This window comes from Periophthalmus magnuspinnatus, chromosome 10 (assembly GCF_009829125.3).
Source record: "Periophthalmus magnuspinnatus isolate fPerMag1 chromosome 10, fPerMag1.2.pri, whole genome shotgun sequence".
NCBI classification, from domain to species: Eukaryota; Metazoa; Chordata; class Actinopteri; order Gobiiformes; family Gobiidae; genus Periophthalmus; species Periophthalmus magnuspinnatus.
Genome location: NC_047135.1, coordinates 14,763,822 through 14,783,811, shown reverse-complemented (window position 1 = coordinate 14,783,811; position 19,990 = coordinate 14,763,822). Strand labels below are relative to the sequence as shown.

The following is a 19,990-nucleotide window of genomic DNA, read 5'->3' as shown; positions in this document are numbered from 1 at the left end:
CTCACACTCTGAGGACTTCAGGGACAGGCCTCCTGCTGGTGCCCAGAGTCAGGACTAAACATGAGGAATCAGCGTTTCAGTTTTATGCAGCTAAAACCTGGAACAGTCTTCCTGAAGATGTGAGACAGGCCTCTACTTTGACAATGTTTAAATCCAGGCTCAAAACAGTTCTGTTTAGCTGTGCATATGACTGAGAGTTTTTTTTATTCTGCACTCTTCTGTTTTATTGTTAATTTTATGAAGATTATTTGTGATTATTTATGTTTTGATTTGTGTGATTTTAATGTCCTTCTTATTCTGTAAAGTACTTTGAATTACTTTGTGTACGAATTGTGCTATACAAATAAACTTGCCTTCCCTTGCCTTATTCTCTCTAAAAACTGCCAACCCTGCAGTTTAACCCTCTACAAACATCTTCTGAAATGCATGGGATTCTTGGATTAATTTACAAAACATTATTAATATTGTCATTGTAAATGCAGTCATTTTTTAAACATGCTGACGTGTTTTGTGTTTTTGTGCCAGCTTATGCCAAGCGTAGTTACTTCCTCTTTATTCTTCACATGATAAAAACTGAGAGAGGTACGACTGGCTCATTTCAAGTAAGTGTCTTGACACATTTCCTTTTAGCAGGTCAGGAAATTTAAAAAGAAATCTGAAACATAACACCCACTTGCACTAACTCTGTGTTACTCAAATGGAGAGTTTTATTCATTTGTGACTAACCAACCAAAATGTGTGACTTTTGACAAGCCAAGACAAGCCAAGTCTATTATCTATATTCAGGAAATGTATATTGAAAGCCATTTTGATTTGTTTTAATAAAAAAAATAAAAATAAAATTGATTAGTATAATGGAAAAAAAAGATTCATATTTGTAGTGGAATCACATAAAAAATGCATTATGACATTTGAGAGAAGACTGGAATCTGAACTTTAAACTAATAAAAAAATCCCAAGCATTTCAGAACATGTTTGTAGAAGTCTAAACAACAAGATTAGCAGATTTTACACAGAATAAGACCACATGGAGACACAGGGAGGGCATCTGATTCACAGGAAGAGCATCAGATACACAGGAAGGGGCATTTCTATTCACAGATTAACTCATTTTAAAGTGGCAATTTCAGATGCAATTAGAGGCAATTATCAAAACATAATGGCTTCAAATCTTTACATAATTGAATGTTCTCTGCAAAGAACAAAATCTATATTTTTTAATAGAAAAATCTGTTACATGACTCAACCTGTAGTTTAGGCCTCTACAAGCATGTTCGGATGTTCTGATCTATGTGTCAGATGCCCTCCCTGAGTGTCAGATGCCCTCCCTGAGTGTCAGATGCCCTCCCTGCCTGTCAGATGCCTTTGTTGTCTCGCCATGGGGCCTTATTCTGTCTAACCCTGTAGGTCAAACCCCTAAAGACATGTTCTGAAATGCATGGGAATCTTGGATTAATTTAAAGTTCAGATTTCAGTCTCTTTCAGATGTGAATGCTCTTGGAGTTGTTTACTATGTGTACTCTGAACAGAATCCTACTTTTTAAATATATCACATATCTATTTGCAATGATGTATCTGTGGGTGAAATCATAATTCTTTTTCTGTATTCTATTCAAAATAAATGTACCCGTAATACATCCCCTTAGTCACAGACCTAGATGCTGTATGGTGTAGCAGCAGAACAGTTTCATTGACCACACCTCTGAGAAACCACAAACCATCAAGAGGAAGTTCCCCCTCCCTCTCTGCTCGGGGGTTTAAACACGGGGCATCTGTACACAGAATATGTGGTTTAGTGCCATATTAGTGATGTTTACATCAGGCTGAACAATACGGCAAAAACAGGAACCACGTTTTTTCCCTCATGTTGACTGATAGTTATTTTTGATTCAGTTTTACACTTTCTTTTCAAAACCAAAACCCAATAGCCTTCAGTGTTAATTCTGTGAACATAAACAATACATATTTTTAATCAGCCCTATGCTTACATCCATTTTAGTCCAGGGTAAAACCACAGTGTTTAACTGTTTTTTACAAAAATAGACAAAAATTAAAGCATGTTTTTTTTCAATGTGGATGTGTTTATAGCACTGAAAAACACATGGCCTTAATGTGAGCGGGCTTGCATCTTCATAAACCTTACTCTTATTTGGCATGGAGTAGGACCTTCACCTGCTTGTTACCATGGAAATATTGTTCCTTTAGCTTTAACATTCCACAGTATAGCACAAAACGTATCTATCTCCATATGGTTTTGACTCTATTTCCATGGGATTATGCAAGTGATGTCAACTCCAGAAAGTTACATGCTATGGCTTTTAAGTTTACAAAAAGTAAAATTTTTTCATGCCAAGTCTTGTATCTGCCCCAAACCACATGCTTTTACTGACAGAGGACTGGCTGTAGACCTCTCAATTAAAAGGCTCAAACTGACTGACTGACAAATAAAAATGATGACTATCTCTCACATACCCTAATAGTAGTACTCACATGCATAACTTTTCAGAAATGTGCACAGCTTATTAAGAGAGTTAAAACCACCTGTCAGTTGAAAAAAAAAAAGCTCACAACCTATCAGCTCTAAGCACAAAAGCCTACACACCAAAATTAGCTCACAGCCAAACAGCTCTAAACACAAAATCCTCACACCCAAGCAGCTCTCAGCACAAATACCATCTCAGCCAATCAGCTCTAGGCACAAAAAACCCTCACAGTCAATCATCTCTAAGCACAAAAACCTTCACAGCCAATCAGCTCTCAGCACAAAAACCTCTCAGCCAAACCGCACTCAGCTCTCAGCAACAAAACAGTCAGAACCAATCAGCTCTCTCAAAATCCTCACAACCAATGTGCTCTCAGCACCAAAAAAATTGCAGCCAATCAGCTCTTAAAACAAAACTCTCACAGCCAATCAGTTCTAAGCACAAACCCTCTTGGCCAATCAGCTCTCAACAGCAAAACCCTCACAGCCACTCAGCTCTTAGCCCAAAACCCTCACAGCCAATAAGCTTGCAGCACAAAAAAGCTTGCAGCCAATCAGCTCTAAGCACAGAACCCTCTCAGCCAATGAGCTCTCAGCACCAAAATCCTCATGGCCAAACAACTCTCAGCAAAAAAACGTCCCAACATATCAGCTTTCAGCACAAAACCCTTACAACCAATCAGCTCTGAGCAACAACACTCAGAGCCAATCAGCTCAATAAGCTCTCTGCAGAAAACCAACACAGCCAACCAGCTCTCAGCCCAAAATCCTCACAGCCAATCAGCTCTCAGCCCACAAACCTCACAGGCAATGAGCTCTCAGCAACAAAACACTCAGAGCCAATCACCTTTTAACTCAAAAACCTACACAGCCAATCAGTTCTAAGCACAAAGCAATCAAAGCCAATCAGCTCTTAACATAAATCCCTCGCAGCCAATCAGCTCTCATCACAAAACTCTCACAGCCAATCAGCTCTGAGCAACAAAACACTCACAGTCAATCAGCTTTTAGCACAAAAACCTCAGCGCCAGTCAGCTCTCAGCCCAAAATCCTCAGAGCCAATCAGCTCTCAGCCCACAAACCTCACGGCCAATCAGCTCTCAGCAACAAAACACTCACACCCAATCTCTCTGCACTCACATCCAAGCTCTCTGCAGAAAACCAGCACAGCCAATCAGAGCTTAGCACAAAATCCTCATGGCCAATCAGCTCTCAACACAATACCCTCACAGCCAAGCAGCTCGAAGCACAAAAACAACTCACAGACAATGAGCTCTTAGTACAAAAAACTCACAGCCAGTCAACTCTTAGCCCTAAATCCTCATAGCCAATCGGCTTGCAGCAACAAAACACTCAAAGCCAATCAGCTCTCACCACAAAACCCTCACAGCCAATCAGCTCTCATCACAAAACTCTCACAGCCAATCAGCTCTAAGCACAAAATCCTCACAGTCAATCAGTTCTCAGCACAAAATCCTCACAGCCAATCAGCCCTAAGCACCAATAATGTTCAAACCAATCAGCTAGCTCTCAGCACAAAAACCTCACAGCCAATCATCTCTAAGGAGAAAACCTCACAGCCAATCAGCTCTCAGTCCAAAAACTCCCAGCCAATCAGCTTTCAGCAACAAAACACTCAGAGCCAATCAGCTCTAAGCAAAAAACCCTAACAGCCAATCAGTTCTCAGCACAAAACCTTCACAGCCAATCAGCTCTAAGCACCAATACTGTCAGAACCAATCAGCTCTCAGCAACAAAACCCTAACAGCCAATCAGCTCTAAGCACAAAACCCTCAGAGCCAATCAGTTCTCAGCACAAAACCCTCACAGCCAATCAGCTCTAAGCACCAATAATGTCAGAACCAATCAGCTCTCAGCATACAAACCTCACAGCCAATCAGATCTCAGCAACAAAACCCTCACAGCCAATCAACTCTAAGCACAAAACCCTCACAGCCAATCAGTTCTCAGCACAAACCCCTCACAGCCAATCAGTTCTCAGCACAAACCCCTCACAACCAATCAGTTCTCAGCACAAAACCCTCACAGCCAATCAGTTCTCAGCCCAAAACCTTCACAGCCAATCAGCTCTAAGCACCAATACTGTCAGAACCAATCAGCTCTAACAACAAAACCCTAACAGCCAATCAGCTCTAAGCACAAAACCCTCACAGCCAATCAGTTCTCAGCACAAAATCCTCACAGCCAATCAGCACTAAGCACAAAACCCTCACAGCCAATCAGTTCTCAGCACAAAACCCTCACAGCCAATCAGCTCTAAGCACCAATAATGTCAGAACCAATCAACTCTAAGCACAAAACCCTCACAGCCAATCAGTTCTCAGCACAAAACCCTCACAGCCAAATCTCTAAGGAGAAAAACCTCCCAGACAATCAGCTCTCAGCACAAAAAACTCCCAGCCAATCAGCTCTCAGCACAAAAAACTCATAGCCAATCAGCTTTTAGCAACAAAACACTCAGAGCCAATCAGCTCTAAGCACAAAACCCTCACAGCCAACCAGTTCTCAGCACAAAACCTTCACAGCCAATCAGCTCTAAGAACCAATACTGTCAGAATCAATCAGCTCTCAGCAACAAAACCCTAACAGCCAATCAGCTCTAAGCACAAAACCCTCAGAGCCAATCAGTTCTCAGCACAAAACCCTCACAGCCAATCAGCTCTAAGCACCAATACTGTCAGAACCAATCAGCTTTCAGCTCAAAACCCTCAGAACCAATCAGCTCTCAGGACAAAAACCTCACAGCCAAATCTCTAAGGAGAAAAACATCCCAGCCAATCAGCTCTCAGCACAAAAAACTCCCAGCCAATCAGCTCTCAGCACAAAGAAACTCACAGCCAATAAGCTTTCAGCAACAAAACACTCACAGCCAATCAGCTCTCAACACAAAAAACTCACAGCCAATCAGCTCTAAGCAAAAAACCATCACAGCCAATCAGTTCTCAGTACAAAAACTATCATAGCCAACCAGCTCTCAGTACAAAACCTTCAAAGCCAATCAGCTCTCAGCACAAAAAATATCATAGCCAATCAGCTCTCAGCACAAAGCGTAACGTATCATCGACTCATCCACATTTGCACTGACCTTATAGACCTGTCCGTAGGTGCCATTTCCAACCACCTCCACCAGCTCAAAGATCCCAGCAGGGTCCTGAAACAAGATTCAACAATGATTAGTTTGTACACCATAAATGCATAATTTCTAGATAATATACAGATATAAAGTTGATGAGGACTAAGTCGGGTAACAGAATATAGACATTTTTAATCCCAGTAAGGCTGTGATCGACTAAAGATATTCTTGGTCTGCCAAACGATTCGTGGACTAAAAGGGGGTGTGACTAAAACTCTAAAAACTATTCCGTATCTCTCTGTATCTGACCCAAATTGCACTCACAAGACTACACCTCCACAGAAGTTCATGCAAAAACTACTATTTATGCAAAAAAAAAAGTAATAGCAAACAATGTATTTATATAAAGACAAACATGCTTTTAATCTGTCTTTTTGCACATAAAAAAACAGCTGGCTCACTCAGTTCTCCTTTCTCTTGTCTCACATAAATCCATACAGTATATGCATATCTATATATCTATATACAATGATTATTCGACTATGACACCATTGACAGCATTAACCAGTACAATAGTTAATGCAATTGCAATAAAGCTCACAGCAGTCACAACATTCAGGTGATAGTTCAATCAAGTTTCCATAACATCCACAGTTAAAAGGTGTAACTTTGTGATGTGGTTTTAGAGAGTCTCTGACCAATCCTCCTTTGTGCACAGAAGTGTAATCTCATAGAGAGGACAAGATATATATGTGTGGTGTGTTCTACTGTCCTAGATTGTCAATGAACAAATGCATTTAACTGAACTTTTACAAGTTTTTGTAATTTAGGTTTAAGAATTATAATGTCTGGTTTTGTCCATAACAAACACACAGATCGTACACACATATACTGAGCACACAGTTTACACAGAGGCCATGGAGCAGAACCAAGCAGAGATGTTGATGTGAGGAGAGGTGAAGTGAACTCTCAAACGAGGAATTTAAAAAGCTCCTTTCACTTCAGCTTTTTACTACACTGAAATAACAATTGTAAAATATTACAGCTAACTTTATCTGGAGTTATGCTCAGTTATGAAAATGTGGTGAGGGAGAGACAGCTGTGGAATAGGTCCAACCACTAAAGGTTTAAGGGCAGGGTCTATGGGGCAGCTCAAGAACTGCGTATTTCTAGTGAGACAGTGTAATCCCTCAGTGACCCAGGAGTGAAAACCTTTTCTACCACTCCTTTTCAAACGTCATTGTTCACTGAAATATTGAGTTATTTGTGTGTTTTAGGACAATGTTAAAGAGACAAGTTTGAAATAGTGAATGGTAATGCTGGGTGGGTAAATATGTATTCAGTGTAAGATTTTCATTGATGGTTTGGATGTATTATTGGATGTATTATTCGTAAGTGTTTCATCATGTAGTCCACTGGAGCAGCACTGTGTTATGTATGAACATTTTCTGTTGTAAAGTTATTATAACCTCATATGTACCAACAAAGCCCTACCCCAACCCAAACAAAGTGTTTTATTATAACACATTTAACACGTTATTATTACTTTCTATACTTATTTAACGCGTTATTATTACTTTCTAATGTTTAATCTTGCAGCTCTGACAGTTGTAACAGGCGTAATTTAGTAGTAACAATAGTGTTGCTTCTTGTTGAATGCTTTGCGCTTTTCTGGCTGCAGACAGCGCAGGATGAACGTTATCTTAAACAGTGCAACAAAAGGACCCCGTGCACAAAGAGTTTGACAGGGTTTGCGAGCGGAGGGTGAGCGGTTAAAGACGTGGAAATGGCGAGAATCGTGAGCCCCCGTCAGAAAACACAAAAACAAGCTGTGCAAACAAGTCCAAGTAACGGTCCCCTCCTCACCACAGACACGGGCTTCACACAGAAGTTCTGCTTGTTTTTCAGGGTTTAGACCTGGTTTAGTCCTGGTTTACTCTTGATTAACTACAGGTTAAGACCAAGTAGTTTAGCCCAGGTTAAGTGCTGGTTTAGTCCTGGTTTAGTAGTGGTTTAGTCCTAGTTTATCCCTGGACTCCTTTTGGTTTAGACATGACTTTACCCAGGTTTGTCACTGTTATGTTTTCGTTTAGACTTGGTTCGGTCCATATTTAGACTAGGTTTAGACCTGGTTTAGTCCCGGTTTAGTCCTAGATTAGACCCTTTGACAATCAGCAAACTTTTTACTTGCCAAGAAAGATATCGCTCCAAGTGCCCAAAAAGCGGTACTTACGCGTAAAGCAGCGAGGTCGATGGTGTCCAGGCTTCGCGTCGTGTTTTCCCGCGACATGTCGGTTAGATTGTCGCTCCTCTCGCCTGTGGATCAGACATGGGCCAGAACTTTCTCCTCCCGAACTCCCAAACTCACTCTAAACTAACAGCGTTTCCTCTGCGCACGGCCGCTCTCTGCTGGAGCCAGGAGACGTGCCAAGTTTGCGCAGCGTAAGAATCACGACTTCCGGGAGGGATTTCAGAATATAGGCATTTGTTTAAGGAGCTGTGGGTTACAAGCAGTGTAATTTCAAAATAAGGTGTCAACATGGAGTGGCCAACAAGAAAAGCCAAAAATCAAATAAAGTAAAATAGAGTACTTTTCTAGCAGCATATGTCTACTATGATTACTGTGACTAATATTTGTTTTTGTTTTTTTATTGAAGTAACAATATTCTTACTTCTCAGCTATTTTTTTTAAATTTATTCTTACTTTTCTTACTTGAGCAAACGTTGCGGTTACTCTTCCCACTGTGAGTAACTCTCAAAGTAAAACTTTGTCGACAATATGAAATGATTTGAACATTTGTGTTTCTTGCTCCGCTCCTTCAGATATGACTTAAAGTTTTGTCCTTCAAATAACATCAACTTCAAATTCTAAATTAGATGTTACATCCCAACAGTTACTCTTTAAGTTAATCTTACTTGAGTGAGATTACTTTTCCAAAATACTTTTCACTCTTATTTTTTCTAATTTCTTGGACCACTACTTTGAAATTCTACTTGAGCAATATTATTCTGAAGTTATAGTACTCTTACTTAAGTAGAATTTTTGGCTGCTCTATCCAGTCTATGCAGTGTCCTTATTACACCAATTGAAAGCATTTGCTTAATAGTTTCAAAATAGTTGTGCACAAGTGGAAGCAGGACCCAAATATCCCTATAAGATATAGAGATTTTCACAAGCAAAAAATGCGATACTGTTTAAATTTGTACTATGTAACTTTTCTGGTATAGAGTGGGTGAGTTGCTTCCTCCACGAAGATGTTATTTCTTTGCTTTGAATGTTTCACAGTAGGCCATTAAACAGCTCCTTCTCACAATTATTCAATTAGAGTTTTTCATTGCTCCAAACTACACTGAAAAATATGCTGTGAGTGGGATCGCCTCTCCACAAATCTGACATGTAACTTGGCACCTATTTTGATTTTGATACATATTTGATGTGTGGTGGGTGTGGCAACATTTAAACAACTTGCATTTTGTTTAGGACATGGCCTATACTTTATTATGCAGATGTTTTGACTTGGTTTGTAGATAATACTTTGTCTAAAGTATCAAAAAATCAATGCTAATCAATAATAAAACTAGAATCCAAACTAGATACTAAAAAATCACATTCACAGGGCAGAAATTAACTTTCAGCTTTATAATGATTTTGAGCTGTATCAGATCAAGTATAAGACCACATAGACAAGTATATGCCCATGGACCACTATGGAACCTACCTGGACGACTGAGAGTTTACACAAGTGTAAGGCCACATGAGAATATAAAAGAAAGTATTAATAATGTTAAAAGAATTTTTAATTGTCATTGTGGTATAGAATAAGAGTATCAAGCCTATTCCTTAGTCGATGTCTTCTCTGTTATACCACTATTATTTTTTTGACTATAGTGGTGATATTATTTTAGAAAGTGGGGTCACCCCCACCCCCCACGCTCAGTTCTGGTCCTGCCTCACAGAGGAGAAGAGAGAGGGGGCAGTTGGCTAAAGAAAGGCCCCTCTGTGGAGCTCAGACTGGGCTTGTTCACTCTGGGTCAGCTGATCCAGGCTCCATCACACTACCATCTATAGCTATACAAAACAATACAAGAGAATATAAGGACTAAACCAGGACTAAACCAGGATTAGATCAGGACTAAACCAGGACTAAACCAGGACTAGACCAGGACTAGACCAGGACTGCAGACTGGGCAGCTCCAGGCTGGAGCCTGGAGCTGTGATGGATCACACTACCATCTATATCTATAAATAACAATACAAGAGAATACAAGGAATAAACCAAGACTAAACCAAGAGTAAACTAGGTCTAGACCGGGGCTAAAGTAGGATTAAACCAGGACTTAATCAGTACTGAACTAGAGCTGAATCAGTTCACATCACAAAAAATATGAGAAAATATAAGACCAGGACTAAAACACAACTAAACCAGGACTAAAAAAGAACTTAGAGGATTAAAATAGTCTACATCACAAAACACTGAAATGAGACCAATACAAAACCATACAGTACAACAACTAAACCAGGTCTAAACTAGGTCTAAAACAGGACTAAACCAGGACTAAACTAGGTCTAAAACAGAACTAAACCAGGACAAAACTAGGTCTAAAACATGACTAAATCAGGACTAAGCCAAACAAACACTAAACCAGGTCTAATCCAGATCTAAACCAGGCTAAACCAGGTCTAAACCTCTGCTCTCTCCACATATTTGTTCTTCCTGACCACATGAGAATGAGCCACAGTCCCTGTTTGTCCCATTCACAATAAGGGCTTTATTTCACTGAGACACTGGCACTAGAATACTCAAACTACTTAATTTCACAGAGACCTTCACTGTAGGAGACTCAAACAGCAGAAGAGAAGTCACAACATTTTAAAACTTTTTTATAAATACTATAGGACTTACAGGGAAATTAGATCTGTTTAATCTATGAGAAAAATATAAAACAAAATAAGTTTATCATATTAGCTGTCCTGGTTTCTGAAGGTCTTATATTACACAAAACTGACTTTTGTCAGCTTTAAGCCACATTATAATGTTGTTACCTCCTCAAAAACATACCTGGAGTTGTGTTTTGTTTCATTCACACAGAGTAAACCTGCATTTTAGATATATTTTTGAAAGTTTAATATTTCCCTCATGAAGACAGCAGATGTGTAAAAGTAGTTTTAAAAACTCAACTTTACTATAAAAAAATGTCACTGCTTCTCTGTGTCCTCTTGTCTGCTTATATGAGTCTGCCTGTTGCAGCTTACAGTTCACTTGTGTCTTAACCTTAACCGCACAACACTAAATCAAAGAATGTGGAAACATACATAAAGATGTTCACCATCTAAGCTTTTTGTCTGGAGCTGTCCAGTGTGAAGCTGCAGCTCACAGACAGGGGCGCCCATTGCACTGGAGAGCAGGGGCCGAGCCAGGGAGGAAGCAGAGGGCAGGGTTCCACACATAGGGGTTAGACATAGGGGTTAGACACAAGTGATCAATATTTTAAAAATAGCAGTTAATGACAAGTACAAAAGAAGGCCAGTTGTTATAGTCTAATGAACAATTGCCTGTTTGGAATCTTGGAGACAAGTAAGCTACAACAATGAGCCTATATCCCATTGTTTTGTGTAAGACTTAAAAAATAGGATTTCTTCACCCAAAACACCCCAGATTACAGGAAATTACATTTATTTTATGCAAAAGCTCTGGAGGGGGAGGAACCCCAGACCCCCCTTACCCTCACATGTTCCTTTTTGGCTCTGCCTCTGTCATTTTTGTTATATTATTATTGGTCCCTCCACTCATACACACCTATATGCACAAAGGTTTGATACTAAAATCTCAGCAGGCACACACCTAAAAGCTAACAAAATCATATCATATTAAAAAAAAAAAAAAAAAACATGGAGAAGTGATATTGTACAGTGCCCTTTTTCTTGGTTGAGGATCTGCACCTCAAAATGCATGTGTATGTCCGTGGCAAATAAATACAAAAAAAAAAACAAAAAAAACAAAAACTTGTGATGTCATTTAGTAGTAGTTTTAAGGTTAACAGCTATTTTAGCCCCAATTTAACAAGTTTACTTTTCAATACTCTAAAATAACCTTAAGCTCTTTCTTCTATTTTTTTATTTTTTCTTTGACTTGACTTTATTGTCCACCATTGTGTAAATGTGTCTTTGGTTTCCATCACATGAACCACACCAGTCATTCCATCACTACTGTATTTTACCTTTTGTACACTTGAGATTGTCAATAGAAATTCTCTTATATCTTCTGGTGCATCAAGGAGTGAAGCAGTTTCAATGAGGCAAAACAATAGCTGTAGTTTCAAAGTTAGGTAAATCAAGGACAGAAATCATCCAAATGATTACAGTGAACGTGTATGGAGTTTAAAAACACAGGGGGTGCTCCACTGTGTTTTTAAACTCCATACACATCCTGTCCCACCTCCTCAAAAACACACCTGGAGTTAACCGGGAATTGCCAGTTTCTACTAAACGAAAGGTAAAAGGTATTTGTTAATTTAAAAACTACCACTTCATGACATCACAAGGTGGAACAGAGCGTTTTGAGCTTTGGAAACGTAGACAGGCTAATAATAAAGTGTTACTCAAACATGTGTGAATGAAACAAAACACAACTCCAGGTATGTTCTTGATAAGGTAACAGCATTATAACATCATCTGCATCTTCATTTGCACCAAAATTACTATGTGATGCTGTCAAATCCTACGAGTATCACTGATTGAGAAAATCTAATTGGAGAAGGAAGTAAATACAAAGCAGCGAGTTTTGTATTTATGTCACCTCCCATTGGGCACCACAGTTTTCTAATGCAGAAGTCAGTGGATTTGTTTTGTTTTTTATTAGGTCATTTAAGAGCATTATTTTGATTTAAAATGTGCAAATCTGTCACAAATGTTTTTTCCAGTTGACAGATTTTATTTTTTCTTTTGCTATGGATCATACCTGGACAATTGAGGGATTACACAGATTTAAAATTTCCAAATTATAACATAATGATCCACAGGTGTCATAGATTATAACTCTATAGCAGATTTATTCTTTAACAATGGGTTTAAGTATTATCATTAATTAATTGATTAATTATAATAGCAGATTATAATCTGCTGTTATAATTTCTCCCTTAATTTCTCCCTCTGCAGATTCTGCAATCTGCAGAGGGAGAAATTAAAACTTGGTCATAGCCCTCAAAATCCCTTTCACAGTGGCTATATTTATTTGCATCATAATCTGATTATTATCTCATTTATGGCTAGACTAGAACCAAGAACTCATTGTTCTGTTATGCAACAAAAATCATAATTTTACGAAATCTTCATTACCTTTCCCCATCTGTATTCAAAGGTACTGACCTATAGAATATTGTGAAGTTGTGTTTCAAACTTGATTTAGATACTAAGGAATAGAGATTTGTTCTGATCAAACTCAAGGAAACTGTTCAGGAAAGGTCACATTTTACCCATTTATGTGATTTTTTAAAATAAATTTTGCTCCTGCTTAAATTAGTATTGATACTAGTGTTAGTATCAATTAACTTCTGATTTTTGATCCTTTTGACAAGTCATCTGAAACCCAGCAAAATGGATATTAGCACATGCAGCACGGTGGCTGAGTGCCAACACTCATGCCTCACAGCAAGAAGGTTTGGTTCGATCCTCGGGTCACCCAGGCCTTTCTGTGTCTGTTTCTCCCCGTGTCTGGATGGGTTTCCTCCGGGTACTCCGGTTTCCTCCATCAACCAAAACATGAACGCCCTTCGAGACAACTGTTGTTGTGATTTTGGGCGTTACAAAAATAAAATTAATTGAAATGAATTGAATATGATTTCTATGCCATAGTATAATCCTGGTCTTCTTTCCTGACAGATGCTACTGTTTTGAGGAAGGCAAGGCAAGGCAAGGCAAGTTTATTTGTATAGCACAATTCGTACACAAGGTAATTCAAAGTGCTTTACAGAATAAGAAAGACATTAAAATCACACAAATCAAACATAAATAATCACAAATAATCATCATAAAATCAACATTAAAAGAGAAGAGTGCAGAATAAAAACCTGTCAGTCATATGCACAGCTAAACAGAACTGTTTTGAGTCTGGATTTAAACATTGTCAAAGTAGAGGCCTGTCTCACATCTTCAGGAAGACTGTTCCAAGTTTTAGCTGCATAAAATTTAAACGCTGATTCCCCATGTTTAGTCCTGACTCTGGGCACCAGCAGGAGGCCGATCCCTGAAGTCCTCAAATTGCGAGATGGTTCATATGGCACTAACATGTCGGAGATATACTTTGGACTTAGGCCATGGAGAGACTTATACACAAGCAGAGCTGCTTTAAAGTCTATTCTTTGAGCTACAGGAAGCCAGTGCAGAGACCTGAGCACAGGACTTATGTGCTCATACTTCCTGGTTCTAGTCAGGACCCGAGCAGCAGCATTCTGGATGTACTGCAGCTGTGTTAAGGCTCGTTTGGAGAGGCCAGTGAGCAGGCCGTTACAGTAGTCTAACCTACTGGAGACAAATGCATGGATAAGTCTCTCTAAGTCTGGCTTTGACAGTATACCTTTGATTTTTGCAATGTTTTTTAGGTGGTAAAAAGAGGAAGTATTCATCGGACACGTACCAAAGAGATTGTCTATTTTACAAGGTTGAATCCTGGTTCAAACATCTTTGGGTGCACTGCTTTCCTTTCACTGGGCATAATGGGGTGCTCCACATCCAACTGACTCAATACATCCAGGTATCCAGGTAAGTCACGTCATGATCAGGGACATTGTCAAGTGGCAATCCCCCAACGAAGAGACCAGCAGTGCACCAAAGGAGTTCTCCATCTGTGTAAGCTATAGTGAAAATTTGAGGGATAAGAATATAAAAAAATAAATTATGGGCTACTCGAGTAACTCTACAGGAGAGGTAGAAAACTAGAGATATTTCATTTGTGAATGCTCATGCTATTGTTCACTTGGCAACACGGTTAGTCCTTGAAGATTTTGGTGTACACGAGCCAGAACCTTGTAATTTTTTTATTTATTTATTTATTTTTTTTTATAGCCATTAGCCTTAGCCCACAACTAGGGTAGGGTTAGGGTAGGGACAGTGGTACACTGGCGGCTCCAATGGACCTGTATAGGGTTGGTCTGCCCAGCGCACCATCCTCATTTTACATTGGCCTGCTCACCATGGCCTTTTTCTTTTGTTTCTTTGGGTTGTTTTTTTTGTTGGTTTTTTTTTAGGTAAGGGGGTTATTTTCAACACCTTACAAATTAAGGTTTAAAAAATTTAAAAGTTGAACCCTTATCATTGTTTTCCTGTGTCCTTATTAAATATATTTCCATCCAATTTTGGGTCATTACATCAGCACACTCTTAGACTACAGATGGAAATTAGCATTTTGCTAAATCTGGTGCAGCCATCTTTTTAATGTATCTGCACACTGTCCTTCAAATAAATAAATAGATTTAGCATTTTTTATTCAAATTTATTTAATTTTTTCTTTCACTAAAGTTGTAAAAAAAACCCACCAAAACTAACAAAACAAACAAAAAAATAAAAATAAAAATAAAAAATAAAGTAGGAACTAGGGACTACGGACAGAAAAGCTAATTTAAAAATGAAGGAGGGACTACATACTCATTAGGTTGTGAGTTTAATGTTGTAATTTTATTTCTGGGTCTACTGGAGTTTCTCCTCCCCACTGTTGCTTAGTAGCAGGGCCACCCTAGCCGCTAGGGGGCCCTAAGCAGAATTTGTTGGGGTCCTTGCCACTTCAGTACCATGTATTCATATTTGACAAAATTAAGACATCATCTCAACCAGTTGTAAAAAGATTGAAAATTCTAAAGGCTCACCACAGCAACAACCACAAGTATAAAATATGTAAGGAAGAGGGGTCTGAGGGCCCTCCGCCAAAGAAATGTTTAAATTCTGGACATTTTTTCTTAATTTCTGGTTCACTTTAATGTGTTTCAGTTGACTAAAGTGGGCTTACATTTATAAATGTTTTATGTCATAAAATACAGAGCGCACCTCGAAGGAAGGGGGCTCCTTCACACTGGCGTAACCACAGCTGTCCACACCGATACCCGAATCGAAAACAAATGTAGGCAGCACATAATTACCGGTAACTTCTGGAAATGAAACACATCTAATCGTTTTAGAGGAATCATTATTTATAGGAATCGTTATTTTCAATATAAATGTATGGCCTCTTGGAAGCCCCCCGGTGGCCTCGGGGCCCTAAACAGCTGCTTAATCTGTCTATATCCTATCCCATGCTCAGTAGAGACATATTTGAGTCACTAATTACGTTGGGCAAAAAATACAAAAGGTCGGGAAATCTGGGTCTCGATTAAGGGATAATATTCAGATGAATGGGTGTGGTTTGTGTGAATGGTTGATGTGACCCATCCTCCACTAACCATAAATAGAAACCATGGGTCAATATTACTTTATTTGACCATTGTTGCCTGAGACCACAGCCTTGCCATAAATGTTATTTTATTTATTATTTGATTGGGACAATGCATGCTAATGAACAGACACGATAAAACATGAATGTAAACACATCAGACTATAGCCAAAGGCTAATTTCCATCCGTTGTTCCAAAGGGTTGGGGTCACAAAAGGGCCAAATAAAAAATGCATTCCACTCAGTGCACAGTTCCCATTATTGCACCATCCAAAATATTGCACAATCCATTCATCACTCAGTTCCCATTATTTCAGGCAGTTTGTCCACCCATTCAAGACAATTACATTTTATACCCACCGCCTTCAAATTTTGCCCATACATGCAAATATGTCTAATAGAAAAGTTAAAATTATACCTGTTTATGACAATAACAGTAACTATAACTATAAATTGCATCTTTCTCTCTTAATGCTAATGCTAACTTTATTTAAATTATGGAATCTAACATAGCAACAAAATTGAATATGTTGCTATGTTAGATTATTTGTAGGGATAGTCTTTGGCATTAATGAAATATTTATTAGGCTCAGAAATCAGCATTAGTATTAGCACTGACACACAAAGATTTTAAAACTGTGTTTGTTGCCTGGGATCTCATTCCTGGGTTAAATGTTATAACTGTTTCTGAGAATAACAGTAACTTTTCCATAAAGAAGCAATCGTGGACCAGGATCTTAACCTTTCTTCCTCCTGTGGCCTGGGTCTGTCAGAGGTCTCTCTCTTCTTTTTCTCCTCCCCACTGTCACTCAGGATGGACATATTTGGGGCCATTTATTGTTAATAAAATGATAATAATAATTTTGGGGAAACTGAGAAATATGTTCTAGAAAAGGGGACTCATTTTGAGTTTGAATAAGGGACTAGGTTCAGATAAGTTATCTTACCCAAACTTTAGATATAGCAACACTACCTACACATGAGTTGGTGTGATCCCTCATTCGGCCAGGAGATCCAAGGTGGGGAAGGTTTCAAAGGCATCATCTGGACTTCTGGACTTGATCTCCCAAACTGTGTCCAGATGGCCTCTGAAACCTTTTCAGTGTTTATGACTGTTAAAAGCAATAACTTTTTTCACAGAGAGGCAACCCCCAACTTCCCTGGGCAGATGGCGCCCTCCTTTGGCCTGGGTCTGGCAGAGGTCTCTCTTTTAGAGAGTTTCTTCTCCCCACTGTCACTCCTATCCAGGAGTGGTCCAAGATGAAGAGGAAGGTGTCAGATATAGTCATCTGGGCACTGTTTTTGAAATCACGTGGCTTATTCAGAATGTCTTAATCACAAAAACAGTCTCCTAATAACCACCTCTGAAGGGATTATGACTATTACTGGTACTGACCTCTGTCTTGAGCTAGATTAGGGGTCAATTTGGGGAGAAAAGGAGAAAAAGGGACTAGACTGGGATTTTGAAAAAGGGACTAGGTTCAAATAAACAGGCCTGTGTGTTTGTGTAGGGTTGATGTAGTGAGCCCTATCCATCCTTTTGAGGAAGCAATGCTACACTACAAATATAAACCAGGATTATCTTCTGCTGCCAAGGACTTTGATGGGTATCTTGAGTTTTTTTTTCGCAGAGGCAATCATGGACCAGGATTCTCAACCTTTAACCAGTCTCCACAGATTGCCAACTCGCCAAGGCAGATGGCGCCCTCCTGTGGCCTGGGCTTACCTGAGGTCTCTCTTCTTTTAGAGAGAAAAGGGCCTGCTCTGTGTAGGGGGTGATGTAGTGAGCTTACCCATCTTTTAGAGGAAGCAACACTACTTACAAACAGAAACCAGGGACCAAATTATGGGGTATATGTGGGTATTGTTGAGGATCTTAACCCCAACTCACCAAGGCAAATGGTGTCCTCATGTGGCCTGGGTCTACAGTAGGTTTCTCTTCCAGATTGTTGCTCAGGAGGGAAATATTTGGGTCACATACAATGAGCTACACTCAGGGTTCATTTAGGGAAAAAGAGAAACATCTGGAAAAGGGGGACTACATTCAGATGAATGGGCCTGGTTAATGTAGCATCACACATACCCATAAAGGACCAATTTTCTCCCACTGGTACCCTGCGACTGGACCCGTGCCAATTTTAATCAATCCAAGGAGCAAAAGGTGAATCAGCCATACAAACCAAAACAAACATGGCGATGTCAAAATACGTACATCAGATGATTTTAGCTGAAATACAGAATATTTTATGCTTGCACCTGTACAGAATTGAGGACTAGATTTTGGACATTTGTATATATTCACATCAGTGATATGGTGAGGTCCCCATAGATTTTTGCTTAGGGTCACATGTACTTTTTGGTTTATCTCTAAATGCTTTATGTACCTGCCAAGTTTTATGTGGACACAATGAAAAAATAGGCTCCGCCCCCTCTTATCTCAGAATGTATTTTAATTTTTGAGAGGGCGCCACTTGAGCCGCTCTCTAATTTTGTGACTATTTTCAAGAGTTTTTGAGCATTTTTTCTTTCTCTCTCAGCAGTGACTTATATATAATTTTTTTTTTTTTTTACATGTCCTGACATGTATTTTTAATGCTAAGTTTAATTTCTCTTCACACAAACCTAAAGTTCACTGATCTCACAGTTTTGATACAAATTAAATGTCTATACATTATTGTTTACTGCTTGACTTTTTAAATTTTCCTCTAGATTGCACAAATACAATAGGGCTCTTGTACATTTGTGGTTGGGCCCTAATAATAATCACTGGAGGGGAGGGTGGGACTCCAATTCTGGCCTGATTTGTGTAGGTTGTTTTTCCTCAAAAGGATGGGTACTGAGCTTACTCATCCTTTTGAGGAAACAACACCACCTACAAACAGAAACCAGGAACCATATTTTGGGGTTTATGTGGCCATTGTTTTTGACCTCGACTCCCAGGAGAGACATATTTGGGTCACCTACAATAAGCTACATTAGGGGTTAATTTTTGGGAAAAATGAGACATAAGTTCTGCAAAAGAGGATGACATTCAAATAAATTGCCCTACAAAATGAAACCAGGGACCATCTTTGGGAATATATGTGGCCACAGCTGTGTGGAACCTTGATGGGTTAAATGTTAAACCTTTAACCTATTTAACTATTACTGACACTAAATCTTCAGTTTTTTCACAGAGAGGTGACCATGGACTTAGATCTCAGTGGGTTTAATGACATATGTAAGAAGTGAGACATGAACTCTGACCTTTCCTTTATGGCACTTCTGATCTCCACAGATCAGATTCTAAACTGGCACAGAGACTAATGATCAAGTGCGACCTGATTTGGTTAATTTTATAAACTATCACCACAAAGACAGCCATGTCTTTTGATGACATCTCTAGCGTAAGAATTTCCTTTGACATTGACATTAATAAAGCAATATCTTAAACTTTCCATGTACTTCTATATGTCATGATTTACATTTATGATAAGAGAAAGCATTAGGCTATAAAGTTCATAAAAGTCAAGATAAAAGTGGTAGTAGCTGTGTTAGTCTGATTTCAGACTTCTGCAGGGTTGCCCTTGGTCACCAGTTCTGTTTATTTCCCAGTTTTGTTTATTTCTGTCTAAAGGAACCACAGATGTCAGCACTGGGTTCTGTGGACTACATGCATAAGATGATACAAGCCTCACTACTATATGAACTATACTTTCATTACTAGGAATGTTTGAAATTCAAATGAAATTAATGTTGAGAATAAAAGGTGCACTATGCAACTTTTCTGGTAGAGGGTCCACTTGTCTCCATGGAGATGTTATTGCTTTGCCGGTAATACAGTTGTCTCTCACTATATTGTTTCACATATTTTTGAAGTGCAGTTTTTCTATCTACATGGAAACAAGTAAGTGACACCACAAGTTACAGATCAGATCAGTCAAGAAGTAAGCCTATACAGTGAGAACGTATGTTTCATGTTCATTTTTATAGCAATAATAACATACGGAATTGTAA

At 39.0% G+C, this 19,990-nt stretch overlaps 1 protein-coding gene across 1 annotated transcript in view; it reads right to left on the bottom strand.

The window, feature by feature from the left end:
- The window catches only part of LOC117377282 (mitogen-activated protein kinase kinase kinase kinase 4-like), a 66,394-nt gene extending 58,487 nt beyond the window's left edge, over positions 1 to 7,907 (bottom strand). Inside the window, exons 1-2 of the mRNA XM_055224662.1 lie at positions 7,810 to 7,907; positions 5,589 to 5,654 (exon numbers count right to left, since the gene is read on the bottom strand). Coding sequence (XP_055080637.1) covers positions 5,589 to 5,654; positions 7,810 to 7,866 — 123 coding nt within the window. The 5' untranslated portion in view covers positions 7,867 to 7,907. The remainder of the gene's footprint in view (positions 1 to 5,588; positions 5,655 to 7,809) is intronic.
- Positions 7,908 to 19,990: the final 12,083 nt, after the last annotated feature.